The 17,740-nt window shown below is 41.6% G+C and overlaps 1 protein-coding gene across 1 annotated transcript in view; it reads left to right on the top strand.

Annotated features, from left to right (window-relative positions):
* The window catches only part of RASGEF1C (RasGEF domain family member 1C), a 95,086-nt gene that overhangs the window by 31,872 nt on the left and 45,474 nt on the right, over positions 1 to 17,740 (top strand). Inside the window, exons 2-3 of the mRNA XM_029584057.1 lie at positions 14,080 to 14,259; positions 17,005 to 17,127. Coding sequence (XP_029439917.1) covers positions 14,086 to 14,259; positions 17,005 to 17,127 — 297 coding nt within the window. The 5' untranslated portion in view covers positions 14,080 to 14,085. The remainder of the gene's footprint in view (positions 1 to 14,079; positions 14,260 to 17,004; positions 17,128 to 17,740) is intronic.

The following is a 17,740-nucleotide window of genomic DNA, read 5'->3' on the forward strand; positions in this document are numbered from 1 at the left end:
CACTGAGCCACTGGTTCTAGCCCCACTATTTATATATTTATTTATAGCCTTTTGATATTCTGCCTTTTGTCAAGAATTGCCCCAAGGCTGATTACAATCAATTTAAATCAACAATTGCCATTGAAATAAACTTGCAGTGCTCGTCAAATTCAAGAAGGGTAAATATCTTTAAGGACATAGTTGTTCATAAATTTTATAGAAACTATCATTTTGATCTGTTACTTCTAATAAAAATAATAATAAATTAGAGTGTCACTGAATAATAATCTTTTAAACTCACTATAATTCACTTAAAAGAAAATTTCCTTTAAAAAATGTTTGAGGGAATGTAGCTAAACTTAAACATTTGAAATAAATGTTCTCCAAGTTTGGAACCTTTCTTTTATAATACATAGAATTTTCTAGAGTTTACCTGCCTTGAAAGTATTGAATATCTTTTTTTTTTTTAAAGAAAATATGCACAGAATAAAAATGCGTAAATATTAGCAGTGAAGGCACACTTGTAGCAAGAAAAGCACATATGTAAATAGCAAGCCTTGAAAACGCTTTTGTTTAGATCATTATGATGCTTAGCAGCGAATTAATGTAGCAATTGAAAAGCTCTCTGATATTTTAAAAGCATTTCATTATGGGTAATGGCTTTATATTATGACTTAACTTGTTTAAATGTCACATTTCCTGTATGAGTGGCTGAAATGATTAGTTTAAATTAAAGTAATTTCCCGAATAGGTGACTCAGTGGCTAACATAGACGCGGAAAAGGGATGACTCTTGTGGAATACTGGTAATCTGGCATACTCTCTTGCAGTAGACATAGAAGAATTACAAAATTACAGGCCAATGTAAGTCCCTCTCAAAACTGTTGGGGAGGTGAGGGAAGGAATTTATGTGCATAGAGTAACTCCCCTGGCCTCCTCCTCACCATCACCCCCCCCCCCCCCCATCACCTTTTCTCAGCTGCACACAGAAAGCACTTCTACTTTGTGTAGAAGGTAAAAGTGCAAATGCTTTTACACTGCACATGTGCCATTTTTATTTGTTATTTTTTGTGCTGGGCAATGTTCCGAAGCAGATTTTACCCATGCACACCTGCTCACCTCTGGAAAATACATAGAAACTTGCCATCTTTACATGTCTTGGTGAAAAATGCATTTTAATTGCACTTCATGTTTAATTTAGCTTCTTAAGGGACATTTTATTTTGGCGGGATACTGACAGTAGACCCCAACGTAAAGAAATCAATCGGTAATTCTCCCAAAAAAAACAGTGCAAGCATGGTTTTTGGTGCATGATGCACAGTGTGACAGAATAAATTATAGAAAGAGATTCTAGAATATATGGAAGCATGTGACACTTCTGCTCTAGTCTATATTTTAGCTGTTTGTATAAACAGGAAGATGGCACCATGGAGAAGCTTAGATGAGAGCCAATGGAGAAATGGTTTCCTCTATCTTCCAAATAAATGAATATGAATAGCATTATATGCAGAAATATTTGGCATTGGTAGTGTTGCAGATGATTGAGGGCAATCCTCCTGTCTGGCAATGCAGTATTAAAAAAACTACATAGCTGCCTATTTTAACAGAGCCCACCAAGCCAGGATATCATGGTAAATCTATCTAAATGTCACAACAAAATCTCAAATTTGAGTGTTAGTTTATTCTTAAAATTTCCAGTATTTTAGGTCGACCAAAGAGAACTTTCAACATGGGTTTATACCGCCTTCAAAATGTGCATAGGAGGCTTCAGGGAAAGGATCAAAAGCTTGGACTACAAGGCAAGTCATTTTAAACATAATGAAATGGCATTTGCCCTGAAATGTAGCTGGTCAGCTAAAATGCATTGTTACTAATAATGAGTTGTATGTCAGCCTCCGAGAACGGCGTTCTCTCCTAGGACCCTCGGTGATAGATGACTAGCCTATTGGGTGAATAACATGGGACATAATCTCACATGGAAGCATATAGAATAGAGCATGTTTTACATGTGTACCCTGACATAAAGCCAGGAGTGATGCATGTATATTTATTTTTATTAAACACAGAATGTCCAAGGGTCCTTGAACCATGAGCTGCTTACTGCATCTAAGAGGGTGGGGGAAGGTGTACAATTTTTATGTAGCTTTATCAGTGCTAAATGAGGTTCCATTTAGTCATTAAAGTGGTGTTGGTTATCCCTGTTTCTCCTTCTCTGCCGTAGGGATGGTTTCTGTGCATTTTCTGCTATTAAAAGCATAGAAACCCAGTCTAACATTACTCAACGTGTTCTTCACTTTCTTATTGATATAGGACTTGCTTTAAATTTTCATAATTGGCAGCCATTTTTCTTTTGAATTGTTTGTTCAGCTAGCCTTCATGTTCTGGCAATTATTTCATCCTAAATTTTAACTTGTAGGTTGCAACAGTGAATGTGTCCAAAGAAATATCTATTCAGACCTGATTTCTTAGTGTTATATACTTGGCTTTCTTTAAACATTTATATATTATATATATATACCTCACTGCTTCTATAGGAATTGGGCTTTTATGGTTCGTACATAAAGAATTTACAGAGAAGTATCTGAAATTTTGTGGTGTCATCTTAAAAATTCACTTAGTAATATGTTTTAATCTCTGTTTCCAGATTGTGTAGCTCCCAAACGTAATCTGGAAAAGAACTATGGTACATGCTGTATGAGTGCAGTTTTTCTTAGCTTTTGCATTATTAGGTAAAGCAGAAAAATACTAAACAAGATTAAAAAAAAAAAAAAAAGAATGAAACAAAATGACTCAAATATAATTTTTCCCGTGCACCAGGGCCGGGATGCCACGGTGGCAGTGTTCACAGCCCTTAGGAGGAAGGGGGTCCTAGTCGATGCACAACAGCGCTACCTAGAGGCTGGATTTAGGACCCATGCTTGCCTGGCACCCAGCTGAGGACTGACCGGGCTAGTTGAATTGGGAAGAGATTCATAGCAGGGACAACAATCTCTAGCTAATTGAGAATGAAGGCTCATGGTGCAGGATACCAGGCCCTGCTCTGATTGAGCCGGAAGCCCAAAAGGAGCAGAAGGACGCTGCCAATCTCTTCTTCAATCCCCCCCCTCTCCCACCTTAAAAATATGGATACCACCAATCGGGTGCTTTTTACAGGAACATCAATGATCTCTGATTGGCAGATTATATCTGCTTCTTTCCATGGCAGCATCCAAATCAAATTGCATCTAGCAAGGAGGCAAAGAAAGTAAGAGAGAGATGCTGATGGCTGAAATAAAGTGAATCCACAGTATATTGTTTTCTCGTGTTCTTCCTAGTTTTTATTATCATAAAAATTAAAACTGCACTTGTCATTGAATGAATTTAGTTTACATGCTGAGGTATGAGGGAGAATTCTATTTTAATATCATTTACTGTGCAGTTATCTCCCACTACAAATGCGCTTGGAAGGCTGACGGAATTGAATTCGTATTATATCTGATGGCAACGCGTTTCAACCACCTTTTCTTCCATACTAGAATTAGTACCTGTGTTTTATAGAACTCAGTATCAATTGGAAAATGTAAAACCTTGAATTAGATAGGCAAGACATATCTTGCTTTAAACCAATGAAAAATCCTGAAAATGTGTTAGTTGTGGGGTCTGTATAGCAAGACTCATTAATCTTTGACTTTATTCCCACTGGACAGATCTATATTGGATTTCCATCATGGCCTGAATTATTAGCTCATGCTCTGCCCTTCACTCTAGTCCCCTCAGTGACTGGCGCCCTGCAGAGGGTCGTTTAAAACAATTGTTCAGTGCAGCCAGAGCATGCCTGGATTTCTCGCACAGACATAAGTACAAGCTAGGAGCAGAAAATAAAGCATATCTATAATAAAGCGCATCCATTTTCAGCTATTCCATTCTGGAAGCTCTGTTCTTTACTTTGTTTCTTAAATTTACAGGCTGTCTAAAAGGATTATTGTGTTCCTGCTTGGAGCTGCTGATGTAAGGCTGCCACCTTGTACTAAGCAATATCTGTTTAAGGCCAAAAGAGCTCGCACAAATCTATAAATCCAATAACAAGGCCATTGCCCAATAAAATGAGCACGTGTTGACCCCCTCCAGTGGCGGAGGTAGCCTCAGCCATTGCTCAACGGCGTCACCAGTGACAAGACCAGAAGCACGTGCACCAGATTCTGGAGGGATCTGTGGAAAGTGCTACTAAGGCTTGGGGGAGAGGGGGGGTGGGTTAAAAACAAGAGAGGAAACCCAAGGTAGCTTGAAGGAAGGCTTTCAGCACATTAGCTTGGTAGAGGCCAGTTCTGATGAGCTGGCAGCCTAAAGAAGAAAATGCCAGGCCAACCCCCCCCCCCCCCAAAAAAAAAATTAAACTTTTTATTTCTTGAACTACCACAGAAAATATTGTTATGTATAAAGAATTAATAACGGCACAAAACCTATGGCTGACTTTTGAAATTATTTTTACCTAGCCTGACTTAGAAGACTGGAAGAATTGTTGCATTGCAAATACTAAATGGCACCGAATTGGCTGTGAGGTCACAGATAACATCCGACCACCAATATTTATAAGGGATTCCTAGCATGACTGCTGCCAAGGAAGCAGCGAATCACAAAGGCATAACTTAACACTGAAGGAAAATGTGACATGGGGGGGCATGGCAATTGAATGGTGGTGCGTATGCATCCCGCTGTCCACCTTGCAGTGAAGATGGAAAGGAACATGGTTCTCCGGTGCCATTTAGTATTTGCCATGCAATAATTCTTCCAGTCTTCCAAGTTAGGCTATGCAAAATAATTTCAAAAAGTAAGTTTTCTAGGAAGTATGTAGCAATGTCATTTCTACCTTACTCTTTCCAATGTTCTTACAGTGGTTTTTGTTGTCGGTATTGATCCGGACTGCTCTGTCCTTGTTCGCTGGCTTTCAGTAAGATTTTACACTGCAACCATCTGGACTGCTCTCCTAGCCCAGGAAGGGCAGGAGGCGCTGTATGCTTGGTGGCAAATGCACAGATACCTATTCTTCTGTTCCCCCCCCCCCCCCCCTTCTATTTCCCGGAACTGCCAAGAACCTCCAGATCTGGGGAGAGCACGGAGAATAGAACAGTTGTCATAGTAATGTCACTGACGAAGTTGCCAAAAATAAACGTGTGGATGTTTCGCATTCTGTTGTCAAGGTGAATGTGGAAAAGGTTATCTTCGATGGTTTACAAGATAACTGCAGTTTCTATGGAGTGCAGCTTGCTGTGATACCGACTATAGCGTATTGGACATCTGCAAATGAGCTTCGGTCGGTAGCATATTGTGGAGGGAATTGCTTAAGTGGTCCGTGATGCGGCGTTCCATTTTGTCTCCTTTAAACCCTATGCTTATTGGCAGCGAGTTTAGAGCTTAGGCAGCGCATACAAATCATGCTGACAAGATGTGAAACAGCAACAAGCACTAAATAACTGCGTCCAGTCTCTTAATTCTAGTGCCTTAACCCATGCGAGCACCATATGGATCGCAGATATTGTCAAGTCCCCCCCTCTCTCTTTTCCTGAGCTAGCGCAGCTAGTGGCTGGAAGCGGGATTGAACTTCCAGAAAAACACCAGCTAGCCCAAAGGGGTTACAGGATATACTGAAATTTTTCTTAGGCCCTTTAGAGACAAAACGGCCAGGCATAAGTCCTAGGTGCACTCAACTTCTAGAAAAACCATCCCTAGAATTTCTGCATGATCACGGCAAGGATGCACTCTTTTAAAATGGCAGCAAATCACAGTGACTTTGTTTGTTTTGTGACATTTCTCACGCAAAAAGACACAGAAAACCAGCCAAGTTCCATTTCTGCGTTTTAGCAGACATTAAAGTGATTTAGCGATGCACTAAATGCAGGCATGAAATAAAAAATAATAAAAGGATTTTGTTTTTTCCCCTGTGAATAGACACCCCTGCATCACAGTGCATGCTACTCCCTTTCCCCCCCAAGAAACCCACTATGCTCAGTACGGATAATTCAGGCCTGAACCGGTGGAGCAGTTTGTACATAAGTCAGATCGGTTTGAACCCCACTGTTTGATTTGTCTTACGTGATTAGACATACATCAGAAGGGTTTGGTCACCCTTGCTTTTGGCTGTTTTCACTCAAGGTTCACGACACTGTCTGATCGATCACATTTAAAAAAAAAAAAACCCTTAAGCTGTTCAGGACTGTCCCGCTGACTAAACCATTACATTTGATTTGCCAAAGACCTGAGGTCATAAATTGGATGCTTTCTCTACCATTTATTCTTGAGAATTGAACCGTGTAGGTGTTTTTGGTTGGGTAAGAAGAATTCTTGAGATTCAACAGTGTTTGAAACTCCTATAGCACGGCTTCCTAATTACAACAGAAAACCATTTTTTGATCCGCTAGGACAGGGGTGCTGAAGCCAGTCATTGGGACCCCCTCAGCCAGTCAGGTTTTCAGAGCATCTCTAATTAATATGCATGAGATTTATTTGCATTCACTACCTCCTATTTATTTATTTATCAAGTTTTATATGCTGTCATTCGGTTTCGCCATCACAACATTTCTTTTCTTATGTATATTTATTAGGGATATCCTGAAAATCTGACTGGCTGGGGATGTGAGGTGGAGACTGGTTTGAACAATCCTGCTCTAGGATAATTTCAATTAGCTTCTTAGGCTAAGGCACCTAAGTAATAAGTATCTTTCCCATAGAGCCAAAAATGAGAAAGCAAAGCCTTTAGTATATCTAGATCTAAGTATAGCACACACAGTACTGCATAAGGAAGGGATATATACCTGAGGACTCAAAAGACAAGTGTATCTGATGGAAGGCAATGCATAAAATCGTATATCTATGAAGTGAAGGATTGCAGACCAGCTTTAAGTTTCATGCATGTCCATGTCCTTTCTAAGGATTTTATTTCAAGTAGTTTCAGGCAGAGGGAGAAAAAAATCACGGTTATGCCCCCACAATGCTTTTAACTTAGCCTGCTAAATTCTACCTGAAGATCTTATTAGGCAGCTAGAATTTAGAGGGATAAGTGCTGAAATATTCATTTAGCCAGCTAACTTCTGAGTTAGCTGGCTAAATGCTTTTAAATATAGATCTCTGGGGGTGGGAAGAGGCCTGGGCATTGGGTTAGCTTGTGTGATCACACACCAAGAGTGGTAGAGGACTAAACAGTGATGATGATAAAACTGACTTAGATAGGGAGCGATCTCCTGCAGGCATGCTTGTATGGCTGACAGCTGGGAGATATCCTTAGGTAGAGCAACATAGGCAGGAACAGCTGGGCCAATTGGGTAGGCCCAAATGTTTTTTTTATCTGCCAGTATCTACTAAAAAAATAATTAGTACAAAGAAGGGGGATTCCAATAATGTTGTTTGTTTTTCATCTTCAGCTGAAATGTTGCTTTTACTGCTGTTTGCTTCCTACCACTGGGCATGTGCCTGGAAATGCTCACTCAGACCCACATTGCTGCTTAATTCTGATCTAGTAATTTCCTAGGAGTTGCTTTATATGGCACTAACACTTCCAGATAAACAGTCTGTGCATTGCTCTGCTCGTTACAGAAGAGCTTTATTACTGCTGATGTTACTAAAGAATATAGCACACACAAATGGAAGCCCCGGGGAACTGTTGCCTGAATGAGATTTTGATTGGAGTCCAATTTAATTGGCCATAAATCTTGCAGCTCTTGATTTACTTTCTATTACACAGGAGCTATTCCAGGATCTACCGAATTCATGCTAATCAGCTTTTTTCAATTTTTTTTAAAGCTCATCTTAGGAAAAACAGTAGAAAGAGGAATTCTTTCCTGCAAGGAGACCTTGTTTTTATAAACTATGCACTGAGAACACATTTAATCTGCTAGCCTTCCCTATAAACAGCTAGCCATAAATAACAACTACATGTAACGTGCTTTGAACTCCTCTTTTTTTTTGGTTGGAAAAGCCTGAAATAAAAAATGATGATGATGATTTATGGATTATTTGGTATTTGTAATGTGCAGTTGTTTATATGTGTTTTATTTTCAAATTTATTAGCCATATCTCCCAAAATAGGCTGAACAGAGAAATGTGTTAATGTGGGAAACTAAATTGCCTTCTTTACTAAATTCCTAGTCATATTTCTTTCTCATGCTCTAATTTAATGAATATTTATGAAGAAACACCAAGTACAATATGATTGTTTTTAGTGTGTTCTCTTAGTGTTGTTGGGTTTTTTTTTCATATATGTTCCAATAAGTTATTTTTATGGATAGTTTGGTACGTTAATCTGCTATCAACATATTTGGATTATAAAACTCCTTTTGCCCGAACAGAATCCTGATTTCAATTCCAAAACTGAAGTTCAAAAACGCATCTGAAAGTACTTCACCAGGAACAAAGGACATTCTGGATTCCATGATTTTCCTGTTTATTAGAACATAGCTCCCTCCTTTCTTTGAATTCCTTCCCTGGCCATGCCGATTGGCTATCTTTATTGCTAGTGGGAGTCAGATTGGATAAGAGAGAGCCAATCAGCCTGCGGCACACTATTCTTGCTGGCACCACCGGGGAGAGGGAACAGCTGTTCTCATCACAATGCTGGCAAGCAACCTAATTGAATTCCATGCTGGGAAACCAGTTGTTTTATGTATTTTGCACAGTATTTGCATTTTGTAGTGAGTTGCTAGTTATGTGGCCCCTCCCATGACTGCAGAATTGCTGGAGACTGGGAATTAACGATTATAGGCAAAGCTTACCATTGCGATCCTAGGACATCATTTTTCAGTCTCTTTCCTTTAGACTAGCTTCCAGAGAAGAGATGGGGGGGGGGGGGGGGCAATATAATTGTAATTATTTTTGCATATGTTTGCTAAGGTAATCTCAAGCCACAGGGTGCCAAAAAGGTTTATTTGCTCAGAATGGCATAAAGCCCATGGCAGAACAGGACGCGAAACTCACACCCCCAAGAGTTTTCCTGATTGTGGTTCCAGGCCACAAATCTTTATTGTGACCTGCTTGCAGCTCTCAAAGATAACAAGGCTAACCAATGGCGCTCTTGAACGTCAAAGTGAGAGACGTCTGAGGCTTGTTTTCCAACTTATGCTCCTCCTCCTAGCTGGGGCTAGAAATGCTGCTGAAGTAGTGCTCACAACTCAGAAGGGAGGAGAAACAAAAAAAAGGTTAGCCGGTTAACCTTGTCACGCAGAAATACCTCACCTTCAAATCACTGACTGTTGCAACTGTCAACCGCTACAAGAGCCACCAATTATTTTTGTTGTAACCACAGTTCAAAAGAGGGAATATCCGGTGCACTGAGACCTTTTAAACCCAAATGCAGTTTTATGTAAAACTATGACATTTCAGCTCTGACTGTTTTTTATTACAGTATTATTTATCCATAGAGATTTTTCCATATACCTGTGAATTTAAGATGGTGCTGTTCCAATGTCCCTTAGTAGCAATTTCAATTTTTCTTTTACTGGCACTGACTTGTTGAGCCGTATGCAATTTTTACAACTCCAGTCTGCAAATTGAATGTTTTATGACCTGCTGCAAGAAGGCAACATCTGCCTCTAGCTTCATAATTGCATCTGCATCAAATTCATAATGTGTTTCTCAGCGGCTTCTCAACTTGCCGAAAGCCCACTTATGCCACAGCTGTAACAAGTGAAGATGCTCTTCTGTGTCATGTTTTAATCTCCTAGATCAAATTCTTCTCTTCCACATCCCCCTCAAATACAGAAATAGCAACTAGGAATTTAAACCTTAGTTGTCTCCATAAGCAACATTTCTGTTATTAAGTGTTGCAAATCATGATCTTTTCAAGGAACACTGCATCTTACCTTGAAATCACACTAAAATAATGTCTAAAACCCTATCATTTATGCAGCTGTCTGAAAGATATCAGTTGCTTGTCATCATATTTAAAGAGACTGCAACTGGAAGGAGTTCTAATTAACAACTATTTATTTATTTAAAGCTTTTTTATACTGACTTTCATTATACAAATCAAATCAAATCGGTTTACAGGGAACAACGACCTTAACAATAACAATACATATTAAACCATAACTAGAAGGAGTAAAAGTTACAATAAAACAGGGGAATACAACTGGGAGGTGGAAAAGTAGAGGGGAAGAATGCGATAACTAATTACAGTTATGTATGTGGTGGGAACTTGGGAGGCCTACGTTTAATCTGTGTCATGGCTATGCTATAGCAATGTTTAGTCTAGGATCAGGAGAAGGCTTGACCGAACAACCATGTCTTGAGTTTTTTTTTAAAAGTCAGAAGACAAGATTCCTGCCGGAGGTCTGGGGGTATGGCATTCCAGATGGATGGAACTGCTGTCAAAAATGCTCGTTCTCTGATGGTTGATTGGTGTACAACTTTGTTTGGAGGGGCATGTAGAGATCCCTTATAAGCTTCCCTAATAGGTCTAGCTGTGATGTGTAGTTTGAGTGGGAATTGCAGGTCAAGGGGGACCTGATGATGGATGCTTTTGTGAATAATAGTGAGAGATTTGTGAAGGATTCTAAAATTAACTGGAAGCCAATGCAGATCCTTGAGTATAGGCGTAATGTGATCTCTCCTATTAGTGTTCGTCAGGATTCTCGCCGCCGCATTTTGGAGCATCTGGAGGGGTTTTATGGTAGATGCTGGCTTGATGAATGAGGTTCCTAAAAAGCCCTTTGCATTACAGGGCAGGGTATTCTTCCCATAAAATATTTATTTTATCTCATGTTCTTTTATACTACATCCGCAGGATATTCCTGATTAATGCGGTCTACAACAATAATACATACAACGACAATATAAAATCGACAGTACCTAAAAATAATCACATACAAATCTAAAATAGTAAGACAATCCCAGGATATGACCAATCAAGAGCCTGTAACTACTGCAGTGAAGCTTTAAAAAATAATATGAGCCAATAGACTGTACCCCAAAATTGAGATATGTGGCAGATGCGGTGTCTGAACTGAAACCGTTATCAAGTTCCCATCTGAAAGTAAATGGTGGCAGCTTTACTGAGATGGTTGGGGTTTTTTCCTGTTTTCTAATGCATTCAGATTTTTCTTAGCACACACACAGTTTCCATTAACATTTAAATGCATAAATACAGGTAATATATCCTGTTCAAGTGTGTTGGTTCTAGTTGATGATAAGATGGTGCTGTTCTACATAATGTATATCTCTGTACTATGCATTTTCTATGATTTTGAATGTTCAAATTTTTGGTTTTTTCCAAATATTTCAGTGCCTGACTGAATAAATTCTTGTTTCCCTGAGCCTTAATTTTTATATTTACAGCATGATGCAGCCCTTTCTTAGGATTACTGTCATGGAAATGAACACCACTAATATGGTGTTAAAAGTAGCAACTGGGATTTGACGATTTTGCTCTAGTTAATACAGTGTCTAATCTGTATATTTACAGCAGCAGGTCTGCAACAGCATCACTGACAAGTACATCTGCACATTTTTAATTAAATGCTACCACCATTTTTTTTATAGCTCCATGAATAAATTCAGTTGTTTTTATCAAAGGTAGCAATATAAAAATATAAACCACAGGATTTTCTGCTTTACTTTTCATGAGATTTTCTTTTTTCATATGATGCAATGGGCAATGCAAGGAACAAAGTCAGGTTTTAGAAAGACTATAAATCGGTGAGTCTAGTATCTACCTCTAATACTTCATTCAAAGTGAGATAGTACATTCCGTGCTATGGATTTATCCTTGCACTTTTGAGTTCTTTAGTATATAACAGCAAAGATCCGACACCTTTTTAATTGGTTAAACAGGCACAAGCCATGTGCAGTACAGAGCCGGAGTGCATCCGTTTTTGAACTTTAAGGGTCTGATTTTGAAAGTCATTTATACATTAAAAAAAAAAACCCCCACCCCAGTTTTATACAAAGTAGCCCAGGGCTCAGTGCAGGTAACCTGGTTACGTGCATGCCTTTATATGAACTGCAGAGAGGCATTCTGGAGGGGGGGGGGAGGGGGGCAGAGTTGGAATTTAAGCATGTACTTTTATTTTATAAATTATGTACGTAAATTAACCCACAGTAATAGCTTCCGCGGAGGAGGTGTAATTTTACGCGAGTTACTCCTTATGTGTACTCGGACACGTACCTGCAAATTTTTTATGCAAACCTATGCTTTGAAATTTTGTGGTTAAAGTCTGTGGTAAAATATAGGCACACGCTTTCCTTGTCTACACACAGTTATAAAATGACCATCTAAGAGGTCATGCGTCTTTAAGAGGTGATATAATAAGGATTTTATCCTGTCAACGTGTATCATTCATAGCCTTTGCTTCAAAACCCCTTCAGAATCAATAGAGGAGCATCTGCTATTTCCAATTATCTATGACTAGAGGGCTGAGTTTTTTGTGATGCATCATTCTGTTCTCAACACACAGCGCTAAATTTTATAAGCTGATGGTTTAATTATGGGCCAGCGCAAAGCCTGGTATATGTAATAAGCTGTGACAACTGAATGCCAAGAATGTAACTGCTAGAATGAATGGACGTCAGTCATTGACTGGTGCAAGAATTCCCTTCCCATGCTTAATTTACAGGAGTTGACATACGTAACCCTCTGACCCGGATATAGAGCACAACCTAAACCAAAATATCCTGGACAAGGAGGAGAGCCACAAGGAGGTTACAGAGCTGCAGGGATAACTTAAGCATAAGCTGCAAGAGCCAAGTTGCCTTCCATTTTGTCTATTTGGGGAACATCCTTTAAGTAGCCATTATTCGTTAACCTCTGGGTACATATTCTTCTCCTCCCTCCAAAAACAATTGGTCTGAAGGCTTTCACTTGTCACAGTGATAGCACTAATTATATCTCCTGGGTTTTGGCATACAAGCAGCCAAACATATAAAGTCCTTTTCTTTTGTGCATTTATAAACCGTGTTACATAGAAACTGTTGTCAGATGAGCACTGTCAGTCCCTTCTAATCTGCCTTTTTGTGCAGAGTCTACCCAGTCGTGAACTTTACCTTTGCAATAAAGGATCCTTTTGTGTGCATCCCACACTTTTTTTTTTATTTATTCTCCGTTACCTTCACAGGAAGGTGGTGCCATGTATCCACCTTGTTAAGTTGCATCTTTTGAAATCTGGAACGGTTTTTGCAGTTTTACCCAATTGGGACCTCTTATCATAACACCTTGTCATGTGCAGGCTTGTATGGGGTGTGGATCATATTATCCAGACACTGATGGCGGCCCCTACTTCATGGGACCACCATCGCCTTAAAGGGCTGCTGGCCTGAAAACAGCAACAACAACAACAACAACAAAAAATGCGGCGAATGGAGAGCTTGAGCGGGCATCAGTGCTGACTCCCATCTGAATCCAGGGCCACTGGTCGAGGCGGCCCAGACTCCCCCCAAAATAAAAAAAAAAAAAGAAAAACTTTAAGTGTGCGGTGATGGCCTTCTCAGTCCATTAAATAAACTATGAGACTCTGGGCCACCCTCCTCCTCCCAAGACCAGCATCAAGCCCCCACCCCTGGAAAAAAGAAAAAGAAATGGTTGCCCACCCCTCTGCACCCTCCACCCAAACAGCCCCCACCCCAAACATGTAGAGCCCGGGTGCATCCTTGCACCCAGCCCGGTGGGGAGTGGGGGGCATGTTACGTTTATTTTTTTTTGGGGGGGGGCTTAATGCTGGTCTTGTGGGTGTGGGGGAAGGGGGGCCAGACCGGGGGAGGGGCTTGCTGCTGGTCTTGCGGGGAGGGGTTGGGGGCTGTCACTGCGCACCTAAAGTTTATCTTTTTTTATTTTGGGGGAGTTGGGGGCCGGCTCGACTGGAAGCCCTGAGTGTTGAGGTGCTCAACCTCCCTGTTTGTGGCATCTTTTTTTTTTTCCTGCCACTTTAAATGTGCGGCAGGAGCCTCGGGACCCGCGTCAGGGTCCCGAGGCTCCTGCCACACATCTAACGCATTTCAATGCGGTGGTGTTATTTTATGGCAGTTGAGCACAGGGTAATCATAGGAACAGCATAGGTCATCAAGTTGTTACCATCTGGCCTATGTTTTCTGTATCCCCTCTCTTTTTTTTTTTTTTTCATACCGGTGTTGTTCTTAATTGCAGGAAGGCATGCCCCAGACACTGAGCTTCACCAGCATGTTTACCCCCTGTGGCTTCAGTCCTCATCTTCACTCGTCAAAGGATGATCAAGGTGGACTGACTTTTCAGGATGGAAACCTCATCTCGGCCTCTCTGGATGCTTTAATCCAACACCTCATACCTACTGCGGACTACTACCCTGAAGTGAGCTTTTCATGCAGTATCATTCTGTTGATTTGTGATGAGTGGAAGCAGCGTTTTTAAATATATGTGATTTCAATTTTATGTTAAACCTTACATATAGAGGTGGATGTATCCAACTAGCATACGAACCTGAATTTAGTATAAAAAATAAATTTGCATCCAAATGATGCACACAGTAACCTGGAGCTCACTTTGAATAAACAGTAACAATTAGATAGTGGCTCTAGATCAGTACACATACTATGTTTTATTTATATATTAGGCTGCAATAGCCAGGGTTTGTTGTATGTTTTTTCAACATCTCACCTTTTTCCATATCTGAGCTTCCAGCCCAGTAATGAGTAGATTTTAAAAGGGCCGCACATGTGCATAAAGATATGCGCTATTTTGTAAAGCATACATGTAGGTTATAAAATTCTCTTCACGTGCATATGTCTGCAGCTTTACATGCAGAGAGAGAGAGAGTCTCTTTATAAGGCTCAGTCTGATGCTCTATGGACCATTGGAAGGGGTCACTGATTGGGGGTGAGTTTTCGGGAGGTGGGTTGGGGTTAGGGGGGTTGTTGTTACAGACACATTCAGAAGTATTCATTGTAAAACTGACATCATTAAAACATTTTAGACCTTATAAGTGACGAAAAGTCTAGCGAGGAGTTGATTTGTACACTGCGGTCTCTGCTAGCTGCATCGTACAAATCAACTCCTTTTCATCGCTTATAAGGTCACAAATTCTTCACTGATGTCAATTTTACAATGGATACCTCTGAATGTGTCTAACGCCCCCTTACAATAGTCCATATATAGAATATCAGACTGAGCCTTATAAAGAGTCTGTCGCTCTCACTCTCGCGCTCTCTCTCCTACTAAGGAGCTGAGGCAAAGTTACATGAATAACATAAATGCACTGGCTGAGGAAAATTAGGGGTTACACGCATCAGTGCTGGTCCCACCTCTGGAACACCCATGTTCTGCACCCTTTCCAGCTATTTAAAATCCATGTGGCCATTTTGCGCATGCAAGGCTTTTAAAATCTACCTCTAGGGGAGCCCGCCTCAGCCTTGCCCGCTGCCATTTACTGGGGAAGAAAAAAAGGGGGGTAGGAGAGCAGGCCAGAGTGAAATTGGAGGCCTTAATTTGTGCCGGACAGAGTTTTACCCTGATGAGTCCCCACGCTGCCCCCTGCATAACCCAGTCCTTACAGCAGCCGCAGCAGCCCTCAGAGCCCACAGCTTCCATCCTTAACCCAGACCACCGGCACCCGGAAATCCCTTTCTGACGCTTTCGAGCCCCATCCACTCTCCCTCACACGCGCCCATCTCTGACTCTGCTAGAATCGGACAGATTAGCAAAGAAACTCTGCGCATAACTCTCCAGAAACGAATCGGTACCCGAAAGAGATGCTTCTGCAACTGGTCAGTACCCAGCAATCCTGGGAAAGCTGCAATGCCAGCAGAAAATGCAGTTAAGCTGAATCATATCCAGACCTGAATTGCTTATTGGTGGTAGGGAGTGTGCATGGGGGAAAATGTTTTGTTTCTTTCTTTCCAGTTGTGTGGCATTTATATCGTTTGATTTCTCCATATATATATATATATACAGTCTGTATTGCTTGCCTCATTTCTGTGCACACTCTGGGGTAGATTTTAAAAAAGAGCGCGATCGCGTACTTTTGTTCGTGCAGCAGGCACAAACAAAAGTACGCTGGATTTTATAAGATACGCGCATAGCTGCGCGTATCTTATAAAATCCTGGATCGGTGCGCGCAGGCTGCCCAAAATCGGCAGCCTTGCGTGCGCCGAGCCGCGCAGCCTGCCTCCGTTCCCTCCGAGGCCGCTCCGAAATCGGAGCGGCCTCGGAGGGAAATTTCTTTCGCCCTCCCCTCACCTTCCCCTCCCTTCCCCTACCTAACCCACCCCCCCGGCCCTATCTAAACCCCCCCTTACCTTTGTCCCTCGATTTACGCCTGCTAGAAGCAGACGTAAATCTACGCGCGCCAGCAGACTGCTGGCGCGCCGTCATCCGACCCGGGGGCTTGTCCGGAGGCCTCGACCACACCCCCGGGCCGGCGCCATGCCCTCGGTCCCACCCCCCAAAACGCCGCGTCATTCGGCCCCACCCCCGACACGCCCCCTTAAAAAAACCCTGCTCGCATAAATCCGGGCGGATTTACGCGAGCAGGGCATTTAAAATCCGCCCGTCTATTTTTCCAGCGCACACATTTTGCTGAATTTTGCCAGCAGCACGTGTTGTGCTTTTAAGATGCATGTACGTCACTAAATTTTATTAGAATGCGCGTGATTGGCCAAACGAGGCTAGCAGTGTGTGTTGAAACATTTCAGTGTGCATTAAAGTGGCAAACAATATTTTGTGGACTTGTGTCATTTGAGATAGGAAATGGTATAACAAGGATCGCTGATGTTTTCAGGTCATTTTAAAATGAGAGGGCATTCCTAATTGGTGGAGCCTCTCTCGCTTATATTTTGGCACTGCCCTTTCCACCCATCCTCATCCTGCATGTTTGCTATCGTCCGGCAAAATACTGGAATTGCAGACATAGGCGAGAGTTTGGTCTTGTGTGTGTATGGGGGGGAGGGCAGGACCCTTTTCACAGGACGTACTTAATATTTATGCCCGTGTAACATTTTAACTGAAAACCTGCCAGAGAAGAGCATTTAAAATCAAATCTAAGACACTTTTATGATAAATGTTCTTTACTACAATGCAGTGCTTTTACTCCTTTTGCAGAAAGCTTACATCTTTACCTTCCTGCTGAGTGCAAGACTCTTCATCCAGCCTCATGAGCTTGTCTCTCAAGTTTGTCACAGGTGCATTCAGCAGTTCCAACTGGACGAGCCAGCGCTTGATCAGGTACTCTGGGTTCTCTCTACGAATATAAAGGGAAAAGCAGCAGGATATATGAGCAGCTGACAAAAGTAGGGGGTAGAACAGGGCTGCCAATCACTTTTTTTTCCCCTCCACCAGGGAGTCCTATAAGTCGCGGTATCAGCCAGGTAACCCGGTCCAAAGTATTTTCTGCGGGCGGCGTCCCAGGAGGGGTGCACTCACTGGCTTTGCAGCCTGCGGCCTCTCCTGTAATAGTAGTCCCCGGGCTCCAGATTCCCCCTCTTCCTGCAGGATCTTCTCGCCTGGCTCATCTCCTCCTTCCTTTTTGTGTCTCCATGCTTTTATCTAATCCCTGGGGGTGGCTGACTTGGAACTCGGTTCCTGCCTCTTCCCGAACCTCACCCAGGGTCACTTTTTTTTTTTTTTTTTTAAATACACAGATGCATTTTTTTTGTTTCCTCACTTTATTCAAGCTTGGCCTTTAGCCCTAGCCTGTTGCGATCCTTTCCTGTCCTTGGTCTTGCTTCTCTGATACCGTCTGAATGCTCTGGGAGCGAGCACCCGATGCATACTTTTAACATGTCGTCTTTTAACTGTTTTGCTGCTGGTATTAGTTTTGCCCAATGGAATAATCTCA

This window comes from Rhinatrema bivittatum, chromosome 18 (genome assembly GCF_901001135.1).
Source record: "Rhinatrema bivittatum chromosome 18, aRhiBiv1.1, whole genome shotgun sequence".
NCBI classification, from domain to species: Eukaryota; Metazoa; Chordata; class Amphibia; order Gymnophiona; family Rhinatrematidae; genus Rhinatrema; species Rhinatrema bivittatum.